The 18207-nt window shown below is 37.0% G+C and overlaps 7 protein-coding genes across 10 annotated transcripts; 5 read left to right on the top strand and 2 right to left on the bottom strand.

Annotated features, from left to right (window-relative positions):
• The first annotated feature begins 319 nt into the window (after positions 1–319).
• On the top strand, positions 320–5611 carry LOC108066331 (sugar transporter SWEET1). The gene is made up of 3 exons (XM_017154819.3): positions 320–633; positions 4675–5080; positions 5145–5611. The coding sequence occupies exons 1-3, from the start codon at positions 464–466 to the stop codon at positions 5253–5255; spliced, it is 687 nt and encodes a 228-aa protein (XP_017010308.1). The 5' UTR covers positions 320–463; the 3' UTR covers positions 5256–5611.
• Positions 5457–6748, bottom strand: LOC108066330 (deubiquitinase OTUD6B). The gene is made up of 2 exons (XM_017154818.3): positions 6056–6748; positions 5457–5995 (listed from the first exon to the last, which is right to left on the bottom strand). The coding sequence occupies exons 1-2, from the start codon at positions 6654–6656 to the stop codon at positions 5652–5654; spliced, it is 945 nt and encodes a 314-aa protein (XP_017010307.2). The 5' UTR covers positions 6657–6748; the 3' UTR covers positions 5457–5651.
• Positions 6749–7159: 411 nt separating this feature from the next.
• LOC108066346 (MAPK regulated corepressor interacting protein 2) lies at positions 7160–10414 on the bottom strand. The gene is made up of 4 exons (XM_017154836.3): positions 10007–10414; positions 9688–9781; positions 8444–8562; positions 7160–8069 (listed from the first exon to the last, which is right to left on the bottom strand). Exons 1-4 carry the CDS (start codon positions 10056–10058, stop codon positions 7810–7812), a joined length of 525 nt encoding a protein of 174 aa, XP_017010325.1. The 5' UTR covers positions 10059–10414; the 3' UTR covers positions 7160–7809.
• Positions 10415–11113: 699 nt separating this feature from the next.
• Positions 11114–11874, top strand: Z600. Its single transcript, XM_017154816.3, has one exon. It carries the CDS (start codon positions 11480–11482, stop codon positions 11750–11752), a length of 273 nt encoding a protein of 90 aa, XP_017010305.1. The 5' UTR covers positions 11114–11479; the 3' UTR covers positions 11753–11874.
• On the top strand, positions 11772–12018 carry gdl-ORF39. The gene has a single exon (XM_017154817.3). It carries the CDS (start codon positions 11905–11907, stop codon positions 12016–12018), a length of 114 nt encoding a protein of 37 aa, XP_017010306.2. The 5' UTR covers positions 11772–11904.
• A 50-nt stretch (positions 12019–12068) lies between these two features.
• On the top strand, positions 12069–13294 carry gdl (gonadal protein gdl). Its single transcript, XM_017154814.2, has 3 exons — positions 12069–12214; positions 12270–12564; positions 13058–13294. The coding sequence occupies exons 1-3, from the start codon at positions 12069–12071 to the stop codon at positions 13199–13201; spliced, it is 585 nt and encodes a 194-aa protein (XP_017010303.1). The 3' UTR covers positions 13202–13294.
• A 153-nt stretch (positions 13295–13447) lies between these two features.
• Positions 13448–15594, top strand: MsrA (methionine sulphoxide reductase A). Of its 4 annotated transcripts, none has more exons than XM_017154811.3 (3): positions 13448–13610; positions 14630–14811; positions 14927–15594. In XM_017154811.3, the coding sequence occupies exons 1-3, from the start codon at positions 13560–13562 to the stop codon at positions 15420–15422; spliced, it is 729 nt and encodes a 242-aa protein (XP_017010300.2). In that variant the 5' UTR covers positions 13448–13559; the 3' UTR covers positions 15423–15594. The 4 variants fall into 4 exon arrangements, with proteins under 4 accessions (XP_017010300.2, XP_017010298.2, XP_017010301.2 ...); XM_017154809.3 differs by having other exon boundaries at positions 14630–14823; XM_017154812.2 differs by lacking the exon at positions 13448–13610 and adding an exon at positions 14045–14092 and having other exon boundaries at positions 14630–14823.
• The last annotated feature ends 2613 nt before the right edge of the window (positions 15595–18207 follow it).

The following is an 18207-nucleotide window of genomic DNA, read 5'->3' as shown; positions in this document are numbered from 1 at the left end:
TTGGTCTCACTTAACAGTGCTTCTAATTTTTAAAATTATTATTTATTAGTTATAATTTACACTGCTGATAATTTTAGAAGAGAGCAAAGGCCCTAGGCAAATTCTTTAAACATGCTTTATATGCTGACAAGCAAAGTGACCCAGCAAATAGATAGAAACCGCACTTGTTTGCCCTGCTGTAAAGTTTCACAGAAGTTCGAAATATGATTCGGATCCGATAAGCCCCCGCCAAGCGATAACGATGGGGAAAATCGGTGCGACGTGTACATTTCTAGGCGATTTTCGATTATAAAAGGTTGCCAGCCCCACAGTTGGGGCTCAGTATTTGTTCGTGTTGTTTGGCAGCCGCCAGTCGGTCGTTAGTTTTTGTTTTCGTTGTTCATTTGTTTATACTCTCGCGGCACTCGGCCCCTCCCGTCCCCACAGAACCCGTTTGAAAAGGCAAATTCGACCTATAGAAATTATGGAGGCACTGGGAGATATATTGGCGCCTTACAGCGAACTAATCGCCAAGGTAGCCGGCACAATTACTACCCTGCAATTTCTGTCCGGAGTGGCGCTGATGAACGACATCCGGAAGAAGGGTAGCAGCGATGTCTATCCCGTGGGTCCATTTCTCGGCGGAGTGGTGCTGTAAGTTCTCATTTCTCAGTGGAGATTCCGATTCCGTGATGCTCCACTGCATATGGGTGGCGGAATAAAAAAGTGAAAAAGTGAACGCATCTGTGTGGGAATTGATTAAATTTTTGAACTGTCGCCATGACACTACAGAATCGGCTCTTTTCAAGGCCGCCACTAAATCGGTTTTGCACTCGATTCAATAAGATAGCAAATAACAATGGAATCGGTTACATCACTCGATGGTGAAAAAGAAACCCACTTCGATCATCTTCGGCCGTTACAATTCGAAATATGTAGTTGGGATTTCGTTAACCTTGTCGTCACGTCAATCTTTTGGCTTTCTTATCGATGCGAGGCCTCGACAAACACGTAGTTCTTATCTGGAGTGTATTTTTTAGAGCCTCGTATTACAAATGCTGATCCGGTATGGTATTGTATAGTATATCTGTCCAAATGTGGGGGAGCCGCTAATCGTTTATGAGACAAACGAAAGATAGGCGCCTTGCCTTCTCCACGTGCTCGGAATAATGGGGGTGTCCCATTCCTCGGACGCTTCCCAGTGATGGGAAATCTAGGTAGCTGTACCTAAGTATAAACTATAATCTTCTATAATTATCATTTTACAATGTCTGAATTTTACTTAGTGTAATAACAGGCTTTGAATAATATAATTTACAAAGAAAATTTTAACTTTAACCAATTATATAGGATGTTTAATATATATATACAAAAAAATAGAAATATATATCATTAGTCAGGAACATAAATACATATCTTAGCAATAATATTAATGAGAATTTACTACTTGCCTTTGATAATATTTATTAATGATAATTTTCCACTAGTCATGAGTAATATTTATTTTTGTTTGTTCATATTTTACTTTTTCTGATCAAAATGTTAAAACATTTCACTCATGATTTACCACTGATGATTTTATTTTTAAAGTCTCAACTCATTTAGCTATTTGCAACTGCATACATATGTTTTAAAAGGAAAAATTTCCATTGCTTACTTAAAAAGCTAAGAATTACATACGTTTTAAAGGGAAAAATTTCCATTGTTTACTTAAAAAGCTAAAAATTACATACGTTTTAAGGGGTAAAATTTCCATTGTTTACTCAAAAAGCTAAAAATATAAAAATAATATTGGAAATAATAAATTTCCTTTTGTGTCCTGGCAGGCTAAATCAAATAGTACCTGTGCCATCACTGATGGGCATTTAGGGGGTGGTTTCCGGAAGGTGTTAACTTGGACTGTGTCAAGTGTAAGGACCCGCAGTCATGCAAGAGAAGCAACAGTTGTATGCTAAATGAATTCCATTCCAAACAAGGTGTAGGTCAAGGTCAATTTCGCGGGCAGTTTGCGTTTAATTTCACACAACACGAATGTATTTCACCATTGTAGTGGGCTTGTGATAAGTTGATCGATGGTATCGCTGATTATTTGTTTTCCTGCGTGCTTAACTCCTTATCAATAAGTACGTGTACCTCGATTTGCAAATCACTATTATGTTTATATATCTATATCTAGGGAGCATTACACATTGATAACGTAGTAATAAGTATAAACTGGTTTTTCCAATGACCCGGTAGAAGAAAATGTTAATTTTAATGGGGTCTGTTGCGCACTCAAAATGAAAACTTGTTCCATTTCTTTTTACAGAAACTTTCTGAAATTATTTCTTAGATGAAAAACTGGTTTCCTCCTTCAGGAATGTGAATAAATTACCCATTTTTATGGAAAAGTTCTAGTTTACAAATGCATTGGAATTTAACAGAGTAAAGTCAGTTTTGAATCAGTTTGTCAGTTTGTTAAATCTAAAGTACGCTTTAAACTCAGTGTTTAAGCCTGTTTAAAATTTAACATAATGTTGAAAACGGGCCTATATAGAAAAAAATTATTAACAAAATTTACAACTTTTAGGAAATGCACTTAAAACTAGAAAATACATTTTCAGTTCTGTGAAAATTTGCACTTGCCTGAAAGAAAGTATTTTTTACAAATTGATGACTAGACATCGGATTATATGTTTTTCTTCATTTTTGCTTCAAATACCGCCAAATTTTGGATTTAGGCACTATATTAAATTGGTATTCGAATGACGACGACATATCGCAAATATGCATTTTTTTATGCAATGGAATATGCAAAATATGTCGAGAATATGCAAAATATGTCGAGAATATGTAAAATATGTCGAGAATATGCAAAATATGTCGAATATGTTTCTGTCTCTTACAGGCACATATATTTCGAGCTTAATGGTAAAAATGTTTAAAATGTATTTCTGTAGCTGACAGAAGGGGTATACATAAAAATAGCTACAATTGCACCACCGTATCTTAAGAAAATCGGTTTCAAAAATAGTGTTAGTTTGTGAACATTTTCATCAAACTACTGCTTATTTCTATAATTTAAAAAGTTGGACCAATCAATATAATTTTTGAAAACTGTACCCGCCACATTAGCCGATCCACAGGGAAATTAAAAGTGCAAAGCCCCAATTCGGCTGGAATTGGCTTTAAACAAAAAAAAAATTGTTGAAACCACACGCAACAAATTTATATATTCGCCATTACACCAAAAAAATCAGAAAAAATACGTATTTAATATGAGTGTATTTAGTGCTTTGGGGATCACGCTAGTCAATAGTTAGGATGTCAAAGTACATTTTAGTTGTAATTTTGTTTACAATATGTGACCAAAATTTTTTCTATATTTTCAACAGTTAATTTTGTTCTTTTGTCTGTGAGTAAAAGCTTGAATGCGGAAAAGCTTCTTTCAACATCGCACGACGTCAATGGAGCATATTTATATTTATAGACTTTTTCCATGTTTAAATCGTCAATCGAATTCATTCCATCTATGCTGTTAATTGAGTCATTCAGTTTTTCAATCGTTTTAATGTCCGGGCTTTTCAATAGTACATCCTTTAATTTTTTCTTTAATATATCTCCCAAGCTTTCTGGAACGTCATTTATCATTTCTTGAGCTTTGCTCAGCAGAACCATATTTTGCTTCAGAGAATTGGACCCTTTTTCTAAATTTTCAATTATTGACGGCATGGTGCAAAAGTAATTCTGAATAGTTAGGAGTTCCCTTTTTACAGTTAAGTCCTTTAGTTGCTCCTAAACATTTTGAATAGCTTGAGCATCGTCGCTTCCTAGAGAATTTACAACCTATAAATATATTTAGTAAATAGTTACTGTCAATAAATAAGAATAACCTACACGATTGATTCCATTAAAATTTGTAGCATGAAAGCATGCAGCCTCAATCCAAGTTCCCCATCTCGTTATTATTGGCTCCGGCGGTAATTCAATATCTAGCATCAATTTGTATTGGGCGCAACGGTGGGGAGATTTCAGAAATATTTTTTTAACGTCCGATATGTATTTGTTGACTTTTGGGAAATGTCCTCGAATAGTTTCTGCGACCCGATGCAATCCGTGGGCCAAGCAAGTCACATGTATCATGTTGGGATAAAATACCTTCAAGTTTTGACCAGCCTTTATCATATAAGCAGCTGCGTCTGTAACCATGAGCAGTACATTTTCTTCATTTAGGTCTGGCCATAGAGATCTCAATCCATTGTTTACAAATCTAGAAATTGTACTGTTGTTGACTTTTTCTATTTGACGACAAGAAATCAAATATGGACGCGTTGACTTCTTCTCATCCAGTGATCCAGTTATTAAATTTGCTATATAACGTCCATTCCTGTCGGTTGTCTCGTCTACTGATATCCAAATTGAAATGATTTTTTGAATACTTAAACATTCTGACAAAAGCCTGCTTTGATAATATGTCGTAAAATATGTTGGATATGTTCTTGATATGCAAGATATGTCGAATATGCAAAAACAACATGGCCTTAATCTTATTATTTTAACGTGAAACGAATTTCAGTCCAATCGAAATTTGATTTCGACAAGCCGTTAAAAATATGATTTTGCATATAATCCGATGTCTATTGATGACAGTGAATTATTTTTAATTTAAATTTATATTTAAATAATACCTAAAATTAAATAATTTTCCTATTCCAGGACCGTGCTCAGCTTAAAGCTGGCCAACATTATGAACGATGCTGCCATGATCAACACCAATTTAATTGGCCTGGTCATCAACTTCGCCTTCCTGTTCGGATTTTACTACTACGCCTCGAGCGGCAGCAGGAGCAAGATCTGGAAGCAGGTCGGCTACTCCTCGGTCTTCCTGTTGGTCGTCACGGCGTATGCCAACTTTGAGGATCCCACCAAGATCGAGTTCCGCCTGGGAATGCTGATCACCGGCATCCTGGTTTACTTGGTGGGTTCTCCACTCCTGCATCTGCCGAAAATCATTGAGAAGAAGAGCACCGAGGGTATGCCGTTCCCAATTATCTTCGCTGGTAATCTGGTGGCCGCTTCCTGGATGTTGTACGCAATCTCCATCAAAAATACTGTGATGGTGGTAAGTTGAGAACTAATCAATTATTTAAATTCCTTATTTTCACTATTGTAATCTTGAATTTCAGCTCCAGAATCTTTTGCTGCTGGTCTTGGGTGGCATTCAGCTCTCCATGTTCGCCATTTATCCCAACAAGCCAGCTGCTAAGAAGCCGAAGGACAGCAAGAAGGACAAATAATTGAAATCGATCGCTTTACCTAGAAAAATGGACAAATAATGGGTTGTTGCAACAACATTACCAATTAACATGTAGTTAGGCTCGAGGAATAATCAAATTATTGCTTGAATTTACACTAAATCGCCACAAACAAACTAAATTTGAGCTAGACAAATTATTTTTCTATATAAGAAATATTTTCTTAGAACAAATCCAGCTAACTAAGTTGCTAGCTAACCTAGAGTTGTTATTATATTGACTATTATTGTATATAACTATTACATACTTGCAATTTTTGACAATAATTCAAATCTTCCAAAATGCATACGTATTTATAAAGTCAACATAAAGTGTAATAACAAAAAAATGTTACAAAATCGAGCGAGTTTCGGTTGTCATTGGGTTTAGATTCCCTTTTTAGGCTACTGGCACTGTGGAGTTGTAGTGGGCGCCCAGTTGGTAAATGTGTCGGTGGTAGCAGATGACCAGCGGCGATCCACCGAATTCCTCCTGTCCCAAAAGCGTAGGCGCTCCCTCCGCTTGGACAACTTCAATGGGCACCCGGAGGAGCGATGATATGGCCTTTAGTTCAATGTGGCCGCCCCAGGCGTGAGTTTTGGCTATATCCTGGCAGTACTTTTCGAACTGCTGGTCGTTGAGGAGATCCCCTGTTTCCGGGTGAACCATGTAGCAGATGAGCGAGTCCTTGTGGGCGCGCACATAGTTGGCCGTCTCCTCACGCAATTCCTGAACACTGTGGCCTGAAAGATGATAGTTAAGATTAGATATTAGAGATATTAGATAGGTGAATAATGTTTAACCTGGCAGCGAATTTACAAGGAGTTGGTGCCTGATGGACTGATACAAACAGTCGCCATCGGAGGCTATATTGTGTAGGGATAGCTGGCGTTGGGATAGCTTCGCTGTGATCTGCTGGAGTTCGATTAATTTGGGAGACGGCTGATTGGCCGCATTTTGGAGCTCCGTTTTGATCTCAGCCTCGCGGGCACGGGCCTCCTTGGCTTTCTTGTCCCGTCGTTTCTGCGCCTTGGACACGCGCTGATTGGAGGACACCTGGTCCTCCTCCTCCTCATCCTTTTCCTCGCCTTCCTCCTCTTTTGGCACTGCGTTTTCTGGCTTTTCCGCTGGCTTCTTGACTTCCGTTTCCTCTGGAGCGTCCTTGGCCTCCGCCGCCTGCAATTCCGCCTTGTGACGCTGCTCCAGTTCCCCTTCTAAGCGGGCCATCTCCTCCAGAAACTCTTTCCTCTTGTTCTTGTTGTTTTTCGGGGCGTTCTTCTTCAATGACTGCAGTTTCGCCTGCAGCTCCTTGCGCTCACGGCGATGCCGGGCGCCTATGTCCTCTAGAGTTGCGTCCTCCAGACGGGATTCCAGCTCCCCAATTCCCTCATCTTCGCTTGCCATTTCAATTTATTTAATAATTTACAAAAAAACAATGCTCAGACAAAAAATTAGCCCTATTTTCTTCTCTTTTAGTATTTAGTATTTTTAGTATATAAACATCGAAGAACGATAGGTTTGATAAATACCGATTCTTGAAATCGATTAAATTTTAAAAATACCAATGACAGTGTGGCCGCATCACGACCGTTATATATACCATCCACTTTTTAAATTTATTTTACAATTCATTAAACAAATAAAAACATTAAATCAGTCGAATTTTTCCAGCTATTTACAGAGCAAAAGCTTCGTTTTTAGTTACCCAAGCTGGTTCTTATTTTTTATTTGTAGATAATTACAAAACAGATATTGTCAATGCTTATTACTACCCATACAAACGCTTTTTTATGAATATTATTTTACAACTTAAATAGTCCATGAGTAAGATCGAAATCAAAAGCCATGACAAAATCATCTGATAATAATAAAACTATTTACAGCTAGTGCTCCCAATTAAACATAAATGATCTGCAACATGCTAAATTTTTTATTTATGCTAAACATAAAACGATCTAGAATGAGAAACTAAATACATGCAATGCCATTGGTGAGAAATCGGATCAACCAATTCCTACGTCGGATATTCCTAAGTCTTAACTAGAGTTCACAAAATAAAATCCAATTTTTTGTTTCATTATATATACAGGCAATTATTTTGAATTAATTAGCAATTACGAAAACAAAGTGAAACCAAAATAGATTGCTAAATTTCATGTCAATTTGCACCTCATCGTTTTATACAATTCACAAGAGTGTTGATTTTAAAAACTGGCAAGCAGGCCAGATAATATTTTTCTTACAACTCTATAACACATGCTTAAGTGCAAATCAGAAATCGTAGTATTTACATTGGCCAACGTCGGCGACTCTCAATTTACTTCATTTACACACTTGCGAAACAAGAAGAAACTAAGCCAAGACTTCCTAACCACTAACATCCAAAGTGATATTTACTTAGGCACTAACCGAAAACTACACAAGAGTCTCGTCGTCTCCTCTACAGATATTTGCATCTATCTAGTGTGATTCTGCCCATGTCCAGTCGAACGTACAAGTACAAAAGGAAGCACTGGCTAGCTAGGAATTTCCAAAGGACATTTTTTTCCGACCCTTCTTAGAGGCTCTTGGTGATGTTCTGGAAAAGGCGACGGCCCCACCACGACTCCAGGTCGAAGGGCTTGAAGTCCTGCAGCGCCGGACTCGCCGGCTCCACCCAAACGGTGGCTGTCGAGGATGCGGGCACCGGTGTGTTGGCCATGATGCTCTCCACGGGACTGGCGGCGCTGTTGTTATTCGCATCTGCCTGCGGTTTCTCGGCGGGCTTGGCGGATGAGCTTGAATCGTAGGGATTCTGCGCCACTAGCATGTTCCAGGCTGTTTAAATAAGAATATATAACTAAGTTAGAAACAAATAAACCAAGAATTTTTTAAATCATATTCTTCATAACTCGATAGAAAGTAAGTTTATTTAAAAATATAATTTCTTTAGTATAAAATTTCAACAAAGTGTTAATTGTGAGAAATATTTATTAATAATATATAACTCGATAGGAAGTAAATTTATTTATTTTTATATTTATTTATTTAGTCTCTTTAAGTAGTATAAAATGTCAACAAAGTGTTGATTGTAAGAAATGTTTATAATTACTCGGAAACTACAATTTTTTAGCAAACATATTAGTGTAATATTTTATTTTATATTCTTATCTTTCGAGTTAGAGATTTAAAATGATAATGCTCAGACTTACAGTCATTTATGTAACGTATAATTTCCTCATGCTGCGGCGTTATCACCTCATCCTCGATCAGTTTGGTCGGCGTTATCCGTTTGGATGCGAAGCTCTGTTGAAACACCGGTCGCGGTATGCTGTTTTCAAAATATATAAAAGGGATATCAGATTTTAGAAACAATGCCCCTGAATTTTAACGACAGCGCACTTATGCAAACCACACAGCTCTCCTCAAACATGTGGACTTTGAAAATAAATCACTTGAGGAAAGTGAGGCGGAGGTGGGGGAATCTGGGTTCGACAACTTGTTACTCAGTTCGAGGAACGTTAAATGCATTTAAATTCGAAAAAGGTGGCAGTGCATTACATTCCGTGAAAGAATTACGGAAATATATGATTTCGTCAAGGAAATAGCTAGTCAATGTAATGCAAGATAAATGTTTTTATTTGTTATACTAGTCGTAATATTTTTAATAAAAAAAAATTTTATATTTATAAAAGCTATAGATTGTAATATATTTTTAGAAATAAATGAACAACACTGTTATTGAAAGTGGAATGGCTTTGAGTACTGATAAGCTATCTAAGGGGAGATAATTAATAGTACCCATCTATTGGTTGACAACAATTTTGATGTAAAATTTTGGAAAAGTATTCGCTCATAGGGTATTTATACCCTAGCATGGCCCTAAAGATCTGCTCATCTTCAATAAAAGATGTGATGTAATTCTTGAGGAAAAATTAAGATTAAGCATATTATAAAAAGCAAAAACTACAACACTGTTTAGTAGAACAGATGACTTAAGAGCCATAAAAGTTACATTTAATATTTTTTATAAACTGCTTTTAATTAAAACAATAATGCCGGGGTAAAAAATGTATCTATAAATCTGAATACAAATAGACAACGTTTTAGTGATTGTTTTTACATAGCCCCTTTAGTTGAGAATACCCGAGAAGTTTCGTTGAAGTCGTGACGTAACGGACGTGGAAAAGTCAATGCCTCCGGGGCATTTAAATTAAAATGGAGCCGATAACCGACGCCTGACCCACGTGTTCCCCCGGTCTCCTAGGGAGAATAGGAATATTTGCTTGGGAGCAATTAGCATTACAGTGCTAGGTCGCCACGGATTCTTTTCTTGCGATAAAATGTCAGCGATAAGACGAGGGTTTCGAACCCCCATCCACTCACTTTTCCCGCTTTCCACATTTTCACCATGTGCTGTCTGTTTGCATAAGCACCCAAGATTCAAGATTCTCACTTTTTGTGCTCCTCGGGACTGTTCAGATCGAAACTGGCGTTCTTCCGGCCGCTTTCCTTGATGCTTTCGAATTTTTCAAAATTTTGTGCCAGGCCTGTGATGAAAAGAAGATGATGAAACGCTATAAAAAATGTATTTACAGTGGAAAACGCCGGCAAAACAAAAAGTTAACAGCGAAAGAGAGGGCGACGGAGAGTGGGGGCGGCGGAAGAGAGAGTGAATAAGAGTATGTTGTGACATAACAGCTGGGCGAAAAGTGCTCTCTCTTCGAAGGGTTTTGTGCCATTATTAACCATTATTATTATTATTTTGCACTCACCGCGACGCGTTTTGGCCACGATTTTGCTGGGTCCCTTGTTGATTGTGTACATGGTGGTGGAGATGGAGAATACCAGGGCAAAATATACCTTGTCCTTCCGATTTTCGTAATGTTGTTTTCGTTTCTGGCAACGAAATGTCTGGCGATGTGTGCTATGTTTTTATATTTTTTTTCCCCTCTGTGCAATCATATGATCATTGGCACACCTCCCTTCCCCGCATCACCTCCTTGCGGTCTATTGTCATCGTCTTGAAAGGTTACACAATACACTTTAGTTGGGGCAATGATTCCGAATTCCGATTCCGCGCTCTTTGATTCCCGGCAGCCGCAGCCCGTCGTATCAATTAATTTCGATTTAAATCACCGACAATTGCTCCTGGAAAGGCGAGTGTTTTATAACGTTCTGTGCGGCGGACGAAGCTCCAATGCAAGAGCTCCATTCAAATCGCATAACGAAATGTTAAGAGAAACACCCGCTAAGCGCCATATGTTAACGCGTTCATGCGGGCAAGTTCGCGAAGTTCAAAAGGTGGAGAATTAACAATGCTTAATATTGTATGCAGAACTTTTTTTTGAAAGGTATTCGTTTCTGTTACACTTTTCACATAAACATAAATATAATTCTTAACGAAATTACCAAAGATTATGCCTTTACTGATACTCAGCCATCAAACATCACGAAATCGATTTACGTATAAACTGTCCAACAGATACACGTGTATAGTCACCATCTGATTGCGACAGTGTGTACACACGCTGCAAAAGGAAAAACTATTTCCACCTGGGCGCGGAATTTCAAAGCTCTTAAAAATGATTGGAGACTACATTTAAACGATGAAGGGTTAATATGATGGATCTTTAACTTTTTTGTTTATTTGAACTGAATAATGCGATTTTTGCGTTAGACAAAATGCTGTACAAAAGTCCCTATATTACCTTCTGATGAAGTTAAAAAAAATATTAATAGGTTTTCGTTTGATTTTATTTAAAGTTATGAGTTTTAAAGGTATCTGTCTGCTTATATTGCAACCTAATATATAGAAACTTCAAAGACGTCAGAATTTTCCTGACAAATATGGAAATCATACTTCCATTTGGGGAGTTTTCACGAATCGAATCCGTGTCTATCTTACGGTCAATGTTTTAGGAGGCACTTTATGGTGGTAGACTCAGACTAAAACCCATTATCCGAAAAGTAAAAGTTTTTGCTACCTGCGCGCGTAATTTCGAACGCATTAAAAAGGGATTAGCGAGACTTTTCAGTGGAAAATTAAATTACGCGCAGGTAGAGCCATAAAAGTGACAGATGCGGAAAACGGATAAGGAGTATTTTCCGCACAGATATTTATGACAGTTCTGAAATTGCACACACATCGACTGGATATAAAGAGGGTCGGGGGGCAAAAGGAAATCAGTAGCAAGCCAGCCACGTCAAGCTTCACATTAACTTCCTGATCAACTCAGCCAGCAATCATGTCGATGATCAACGAAACCAACCAAATGTTGCAGCGCCTGAACAGCCTGAAAATTGTGGAAACCCCCAAGGAGCAACGCGAATTGGGCAGTCGGGAGTGTTACTCTCTGGACAGCAAGAAGTATGCCCTGGTACCAGCCACCCCGAGCACCGGAGGACCCGGAAAGTTCCAAACCGAACTGAAGAAACGTCGCAAAAACAAACTCAATCGAATGTACACCTACGAGGCGGACAAACACTTTATCAAGGCTCGCAAGTCTTTGAATTTCTAATCACAACACGAACCGATGTAATCACTTTAGTCATAAGCAGCATTGATTTCAAATCGTACAAGTCACATTTTTTTTCACGCTCTAATACAATAAAGATTTATAAAAAAATTTTGAATACAAAACCGTTGCGCGCCTTTTACTGGTCTACCGATATGTGGGCAACCAATTTGATTGTGGTCACACTGCTGCTGCTGCAGCTGGCAACCCTGGCGATCAGCTGTTCTTGCGGAGAGAATTTGGAGTGCGGATGCACAAAACGGCACTAAAACCCAAATAAATAGAGAATATTACACAAATTAATGTAAATACCTTTAAAATGACTGACATTACGGCAACCAGCGAGGGAAATTCGAACAGCAGCGAAGCTTTAGTGGAGCCTCAGCAGCCAACTCCAGAGTTTTTACAGCGTAAAATATATTTTTTAGTGGACCAATTGCGTACTTACCATTCCGAACTTCCTGAGTAAGTCCTCTAGCTTCTCTACTATTTAGGATTTACTGATCTTTCCTCCTTATAGAAACCTGCAGACACGTATATCCTACGATTTACTCACCGAACTCGCCAATTGCGTCCTGAATGATGGGATTTTCGTTATAGTTAAGGCACTTATGGAATTGCAACACGAAACCGAAAGGCATTTGATTAAAATGCGAATGCAGGTGGAAAATGAGTATGAAATCGAGGTGGCCGAGTGGAGGAGCAAAATCAAGGATCCCGAGGAGCTGCACCACATTTTGGGCCTGATGAAAATCAAACATACCAAAAAACTACTGGAATCGGACAAGAAGATTATTGAGATACTAGATCAGAAGGTAAAAACTCGATCTCGATATTTGTTTTACGATTGCATTCAATGGCTGAATGTTATGGTCCAATATAGATAGTAATAGATCGTAATAATATTTTATATCACGATCAAATAGCATGTTTATTGGGCTGTTCCCAAACAATAAAGTAATCCCTTTTAAATTGTATATTTCTGATAATCCGCATGTGGCAAAGCAATAATCCAAAGATAGGCTCAATTATAGTACCCATGTGTACTTTTCATATAATGTAGTGTTTATGGAACGGTGACTTTCAGTTGGCTTAGAATGGTAGGGAAATCATATACAATTTATAAGGTCATTGTGCCATAATTAGAAAGAAAATATTTACCAAAAATCCACACAATAACTTATCAACATTTCACGATATTTATACACTTATTTTTAACAAACTTCAAAAACCTGATGCCACTCAATCTTTATTACAAGTTTACTGTATATTTAAACTCTTAAATAATATCGTTTTTTGTTTACCCAGGTTAACGATCAACAATCCACACTGCAAAAGGCCGGCGTTCCCGGTTTTTATGTCACCGAGAATCCCAAGGAGATCAAAATACAAATGTTCCTGCTGGACTTCATTTTGCGTCTGAGCCGGCTGAAATACGAGCCCAACAAATAACAACTAATTATTAATCCGGAGCCCACAAAAGACTGCACTTGACTTGTTTAAATTAGAATATTTAAGGCAATTAAATTATTAACCCTGATCAAATGTCCCAGCTGTACGATCCATTGTGGGTCCAAGAAACCTGTAGCGCTGCGCAGTTTTAATCAGCGAAGAATCGTGAGAGGGAGAAAGAGACGGGGCCCCCAGAAGACGGAAGAGCGGGAGAATTGATAAAGATAGCGCTGCTCTCTCTTTTCGCGTAGAAAGCGGGAGAGGCGGCGGTATAAATTGGACCGACCTTTCTGCAGATGCATCAGTTCAGCTTTATAAATTAAAAGCGACACATTTAATAAAAAAAACTAGTGAAAACATGTCTCTGACTATTACTCCAACTGCTTCGCATCCTGAGCTCAAGGATCTGGTGAGTACATCATCTGAGGATCTGTGATCGGTGCCTCATCCTGTGACTAGTGAATTTTTTTTAATATCCTGCTGAAAAGAATTTTTTTTAGTGTTTAATAAATTATTAAATATTTCCTTCTTTAAATTTTTGAAAAAGTGTCTGCCCAAGCACATTAAAATATGTTCAACGTGCTTCCATTACTTTACTATTAAATTTTAAAAATTTTAATTCGAACTGAATTACTTGGATTCACCAAATTATTAACGCAAAACGCTTAAAGTTTCTTGAACCCTCACAAGGTCGAGTGGCCAATTTCGATGTGCTTAGTCATAAAAGCGAGTTTCCGTCATCTAATGTTCAGAATAATTAAAGCTTATGTGAGCACCTTTTTGTTGGCTAGAGGAATTTGGTTTGTTTTGGCCAGGTTCAGTTGTTCAGTTGCTTCCCAACAGTTGAGCAGTTTACACATAATGTTTTCGCGACTGTTTCGTAATTTCAAGGCAAGTTTTAACAGCATACAAAGATGTATCTGAATAATTTAAACAGTGATTTAATCCGTGGCTTTTGTCAGTTATTTGTTAGACAAATATAACCCCCCTCAGGCAACGACTTTTACTTTCCTTTAAACAGTTTTTCCCATTGACCTTGATTTTGAAATTGATTTTGCAATTGCAAAGTGTGTGGGAGAAAGAGAGTCTGTTAAGTCAGCTGTTCAACAGCTGCAATTGCAATTCGAAGAGAGCCAACCCACTGAGAGATACAGAGAGAGAGTTATAAAAAGAGCGCAATGTGCATTCATTTGCTGACGACATCAGACGCGAACAAAGCCCCAAAAAATAATTCTTTAAAAAACCAAAATTCCGTCGAATAGTAAAGTTTTTAAATATATTTTTTTAAAATAAAATGCGCTGCTTGCCGGGCTACGGTTATGGCCTCACATTCTTGTTTTTGGTGTGAATGGAAGAACATAAACCCCAAAGATATTAAAAACCAGTGAACTGTTGCTCATACTCCCCTTCTGCTTCTTCTTCTTCCAGAGCACCGTTCGCAATGAACAAAAGGAACTGAGCATTTCGCCGGTTCACGATGTTAATATTACCAAAGCCACGGCCACTTTTGGTATGGGCTGCTTCTGGGGCGCTGAATCGCTATATGGAGCCACCCGAGGGGTCCTGAGAACCACCGTGGGATATGCCGGCGGCAGCTCGGATTTGCCAACGTACCGTAAAATGTAAGATTGCCGATGAAGAGCATTAATCATTCGAATCCTTTCCTTCATGTTCCATCCCCTATTATCCTTTCGGATCCCGGTACTAACCCACGACTCTCAACAGGGGCGATCATACGGAGGTCCTGGAAATCGACTATGATCCCACGGTCGTTAGCTTCAAGGAGCTGCTGGATCTGTTCTGGAACAACCATGAGTATGGTCTGACCACGCCCATCAAGAGGCAGTATGCCTCCTTGATTTTGTTCCACGACGAGGAGCAGAGGCAGGTGGCGGAGGCCTCCAAGTTGGAGGAGCAGGAGCGCCGGGCACCGGAGATCATAACCACTGAGATCGCCTCCAAGGAGAACTTTTACCCAGCCGAGGCGTACCATCAGAAGTACCGATTGCAGGGCCACAAGGACCTCGCCTCCTCGCTGAATCTCAGCCCCAAACTGCTGCAGACCAGCTACGTGGCCACCAAACTGAATGGCTATCTGGCCGGAGTCGGCGGCATCGAGCAGTTCAAGGCCGAGGTGGAGTCCATGGGTCTGACGCCCACCCAGCGGCAGTACTGCAACTACCACGTGGAGCAAAACGAGGGCCAGGGTCTCTACTGCTGACATGGTCGAATGTGCATAGACGTTAAGCGTAGATCGTACACCTAGGGGGGTAATTTAATCAATAGTTTGCTTGTTCAAAACAGATTGTGTATTATGTAGACTTAGGAAGGTATAAAATATATTTGAAAAGCGTATATATTTTATTATAATAATAAAAAATATCTCAAAGTAATGCTTATGGACTTGTTACTGTTTGTACTGGGTATTGTCGGCAAAAAGGCAATGAACTTAATTTTGGAGGAATTTTAATTCGCATAAAGATTCTGCAAATACAGAAGTGCGTCTACCTGCTAATACCTACGAGTATTACTCAACTTGATCCTCGTCATGTGCGAAAACAACAGCTGTGATAACTGGCTAAATAATCTGGGGTGATAAACAGCTTGCAAGTCATATTAAGTTCCTGTCCAGGATCCTGCCTTATCTGCCGTAAACACCCCGATAACGAATTCGCTGGCTCATCTGTTTATTCAACTTTAATGAGTTTGCATTGCTGTCAAGATCTGATCGAAGTTCTGGTGAAATTTGGATTCGTGTCTATTATAGAGTTCCAATGAATTTTTATATAATTAAAAAAGGGTCTGTTTATAATTAAAAATGTAGAAATATTAAGAAACCTTCGGGTTATTAACAGATTAAGAGAGCGAAAAATGTTTCCTCTTTTAATAAATGGCAAAACACTAAATATCTTTTATTCAAGGACATTAATGTGACTGACCTCAAGACATTCGCAATACAAATAAAGCATACGAATTTAGAATTTCATAAGTATCTGAATGAACCGTTCGAGTCCATAAATTGTTAGAACTATCAGTAGCTTAGTCTTATCTTAAACGGTGGGTAGTTTACACTTAATTTGAGGGTCTATAAATTAATGGCGGAGTGACTAGCACTAATCGATTGAAAATAGAAAGAAATGCACCTAGTCATAGGCGAAGATCTGATTAGGGGAAATGCCTCAAGAGGTTTATATATTTAGTTCATTTTATTAGATCAGCAAAGGGTAGTGCAATTTATATGCCATATAAGAACTATTTTAATTTTGAAGTTTTGAAAAATAAATTATTATGGTGAATAAATTTGATTGACTCATAGTAAGGCAAGAAACTTATTGATATTGAAAAAAAAATGATGAAAAATATAAGAACATTGAAAACACTATTTAGCTTTAAATGAATAGTTAAATAAAAAGAATGCGGGTATTTCCTTTCTTTTTTAAGCAAAGTAACTAAACTCAAAATTGGGAAGTGTTTGATATTATACCATCAGACCTTCAACCCGAATTTCGGTTTAAACGCTTTATATCACTTCTTATTAGACGAGCGCACGCATCCACTATAGATATAATAGTTCAAAGATAGAATAGAAGATACATATGGGCGGTTCTTTTACAAACCGAACACCTTTTATTGGCTCACATTTTTGATTTGCCTGAAACTTTTTTTACACGTACTATTCGGAAAATAAGTAAACACGTGTATCAGGATTTGACCGAAAAAAAATTATTTTCCTAGTTAGAATTTTTTTAAGTGTGCCAAAAATTGTCAAATTTGAAAAAGTACCCTCTCATTGAAAATCTGTATCTCCGGTTATATGAATCCAATTGACTTCATGTCTTTTGCATTAATTCCTCTGAAACCTCTCCTTTCAAAATAAAATTACTTAAAAAAAATTTTTTTTTAATTTCTTAAAAATAAAAACAAAATAAGATTTAAAAAAATTTTTTAACTATTGCCCCCACAAAAAAAAAAAATTTTTTTTATTTTAATACTTGCGTCATATTGTTAGTTACAATCGGTTTTTGTAAAAAGTTGGAGCCACTTTTAGTTTTTAAAATATCGAATTTGTTTTAGCAAGGCCTCGGCTTTTTTCTATGAAAAAACGTCGCAGCAAGTAGATCTACTCTCTCACTCTTATCGGATCCTAATGGAATTTATGTTTTCTCATTGTTTACTAGTCCTTTAACAATTGTTAATGATTAAAAGTTAAGTTTTAAGTTTTTTGACAATTTCTGAATGACAAAAAGTAAAAAGTCATTTTTTAATCAATTAAAAACTTACAACTATTTATTTAACCGTCTATTTAATAAACAATAATTTTAAATTTATTTTATTTATTATTTTTTTATATTATGTAATTTATTAAACATTTTTAAATATTTATTTTTAAATTTAAAAAAAAAATTAATTAAATTTTATAATTTTTTATTTTTATTAAATAAATTTTTTTAAAAACTTAAAAAAAAATATTTAAAAATGTTTAATAAATTACATAATATAAAAAAATAATAAATAAAATAAATTTAAAATTATTGTTTATTAAATAGACGGTTAAATAAATAGTTGTAAGTTTTTAATTGATTAAAAAATTACTTTTTACTTTTTGTCATTCAGAAATTGTCAAAAAACTTAAAACTTAACTTTTAATCATTAACAATTGTTAAAGGACTAGTAAACAATGAGAAAACATAAATTCCATTAGGATCCGATAAGAGTGAGAGAGTAGAACTACTTGCTGCGACGTTTTTTCATAGAAAAAAGCCGAGGCCTTGCTAAAACAAATTCGATATTTTAAAAACTAAAAGTGGCTCCAACTTTTTACAAAAACCGATTGTAACTAACAATATGACGCAAGTATTAAAATAAAAAAAATTTTTTTTTTTTGTGGGGGCAATAGTTAAAAAATTTTTTTAAATCTTATTTTGTTTTTATTTTTAAGAAATTAAAAAAAAATTTTTTTTAAGTAATTTTATTTTGAAAGGAGAGGTTTCAGAGGAATTAATGCA

Source organism: Drosophila takahashii, chromosome 3L (assembly GCF_030179915.1).
Source record: "Drosophila takahashii strain IR98-3 E-12201 chromosome 3L, DtakHiC1v2, whole genome shotgun sequence".
NCBI lineage: Eukaryota > Metazoa > Arthropoda > Insecta > Diptera > Drosophilidae > Drosophila > Drosophila takahashii.
The sequence above is the reverse complement of the archived record's forward strand: the minus strand, read 5'-3'. Positions and strand labels throughout refer to the sequence as shown.

What these genes read in the sequence shown, in the direction of transcription:
- LOC108066331 (XM_017154819.3), top strand. Translation starts at nt 464, where the DNA reads ATGGAGGCACTGGGAGATATATTGGCGCCTTACAGCGAACTAATCGCC. An exon ending in TTTCTCGGCGGAGTGGTGCT is followed by an intron (nt 634 to 4,674) that starts GTAAGTTCTCAT and finishes TTCCTATTCCAG; the next exon opens with GACCGTGCTCAGCTTAAAGC. An exon ending in TCAAAAATACTGTGATGGTG is followed by an intron (nt 5,081 to 5,144) that starts GTAAGTTGAGAA and finishes CTTGAATTTCAG; the next exon opens with CTCCAGAATCTTTTGCTGCT.
- LOC108066330 (XM_017154818.3), bottom strand. Translation starts at nt 6,656, where the DNA reads ATGGCAAGCGAAGATGAGGGAATTGGGGAGCTGGAATCCCGTCTGGAG. An exon ending in CCTTGTAAATTCGCTGCCAG is followed by an intron (nt 5,996 to 6,055) that starts GTTAAACATTAT and finishes ATCATCTTTCAG; the next exon opens with GCCACAGTGTTCAGGAATTG.
- LOC108066346 (XM_017154836.3), bottom strand. Translation starts at nt 10,058, where the DNA reads ATGTACACAATCAACAAGGGACCCAGCAAAATCGTGGCCAAAACGCGT. An exon ending in CGTGGCCAAAACGCGTCGCG is followed by an intron (nt 9,782 to 10,006) that starts GTGAGTGCAAAA and finishes TTTTCATCACAG; the next exon opens with GCCTGGCACAAAATTTTGAA. An exon ending in TATACGTTACATAAATGACT is followed by an intron (nt 8,070 to 8,443) that starts GTAAGTCTGAGC and finishes TTATTTAAACAG; the next exon opens with CCTGGAACATGCTAGTGGCG.
- Z600 (XM_017154816.3), top strand. Translation starts at nt 11,480, where the DNA reads ATGTCGATGATCAACGAAACCAACCAAATGTTGCAGCGCCTGAACAGC.
- gdl-ORF39 (XM_017154817.3), top strand. Translation starts at nt 11,905, where the DNA reads ATGTGGGCAACCAATTTGATTGTGGTCACACTGCTGCTGCTGCAGCTG.
- gdl (XM_017154814.2), top strand. Translation starts at nt 12,069, where the DNA reads ATGACTGACATTACGGCAACCAGCGAGGGAAATTCGAACAGCAGCGAA. An exon ending in TACCATTCCGAACTTCCTGA is followed by an intron (nt 12,215 to 12,269) that starts GTAAGTCCTCTA and finishes TCCTCCTTATAG; the next exon opens with AAACCTGCAGACACGTATAT. An exon ending in TTGAGATACTAGATCAGAAG is followed by an intron (nt 12,565 to 13,057) that starts GTAAAAACTCGA and finishes TTGTTTACCCAG; the next exon opens with GTTAACGATCAACAATCCAC.
- MsrA (XM_017154809.3), top strand. Translation starts at nt 13,560, where the DNA reads ATGTCTCTGACTATTACTCCAACTGCTTCGCATCCTGAGCTCAAGGAT. An exon ending in ATCCTGAGCTCAAGGATCTG is followed by an intron (nt 13,611 to 14,629) that starts GTGAGTACATCA and finishes TTCTTCTTCCAG; the next exon opens with AGCACCGTTCGCAATGAACA. An exon ending in TTGCCAACGTACCGTAAAAT is followed by an intron (nt 14,824 to 14,926) that starts GTAAGATTGCCG and finishes GACTCTCAACAG; the next exon opens with GGGCGATCATACGGAGGTCC.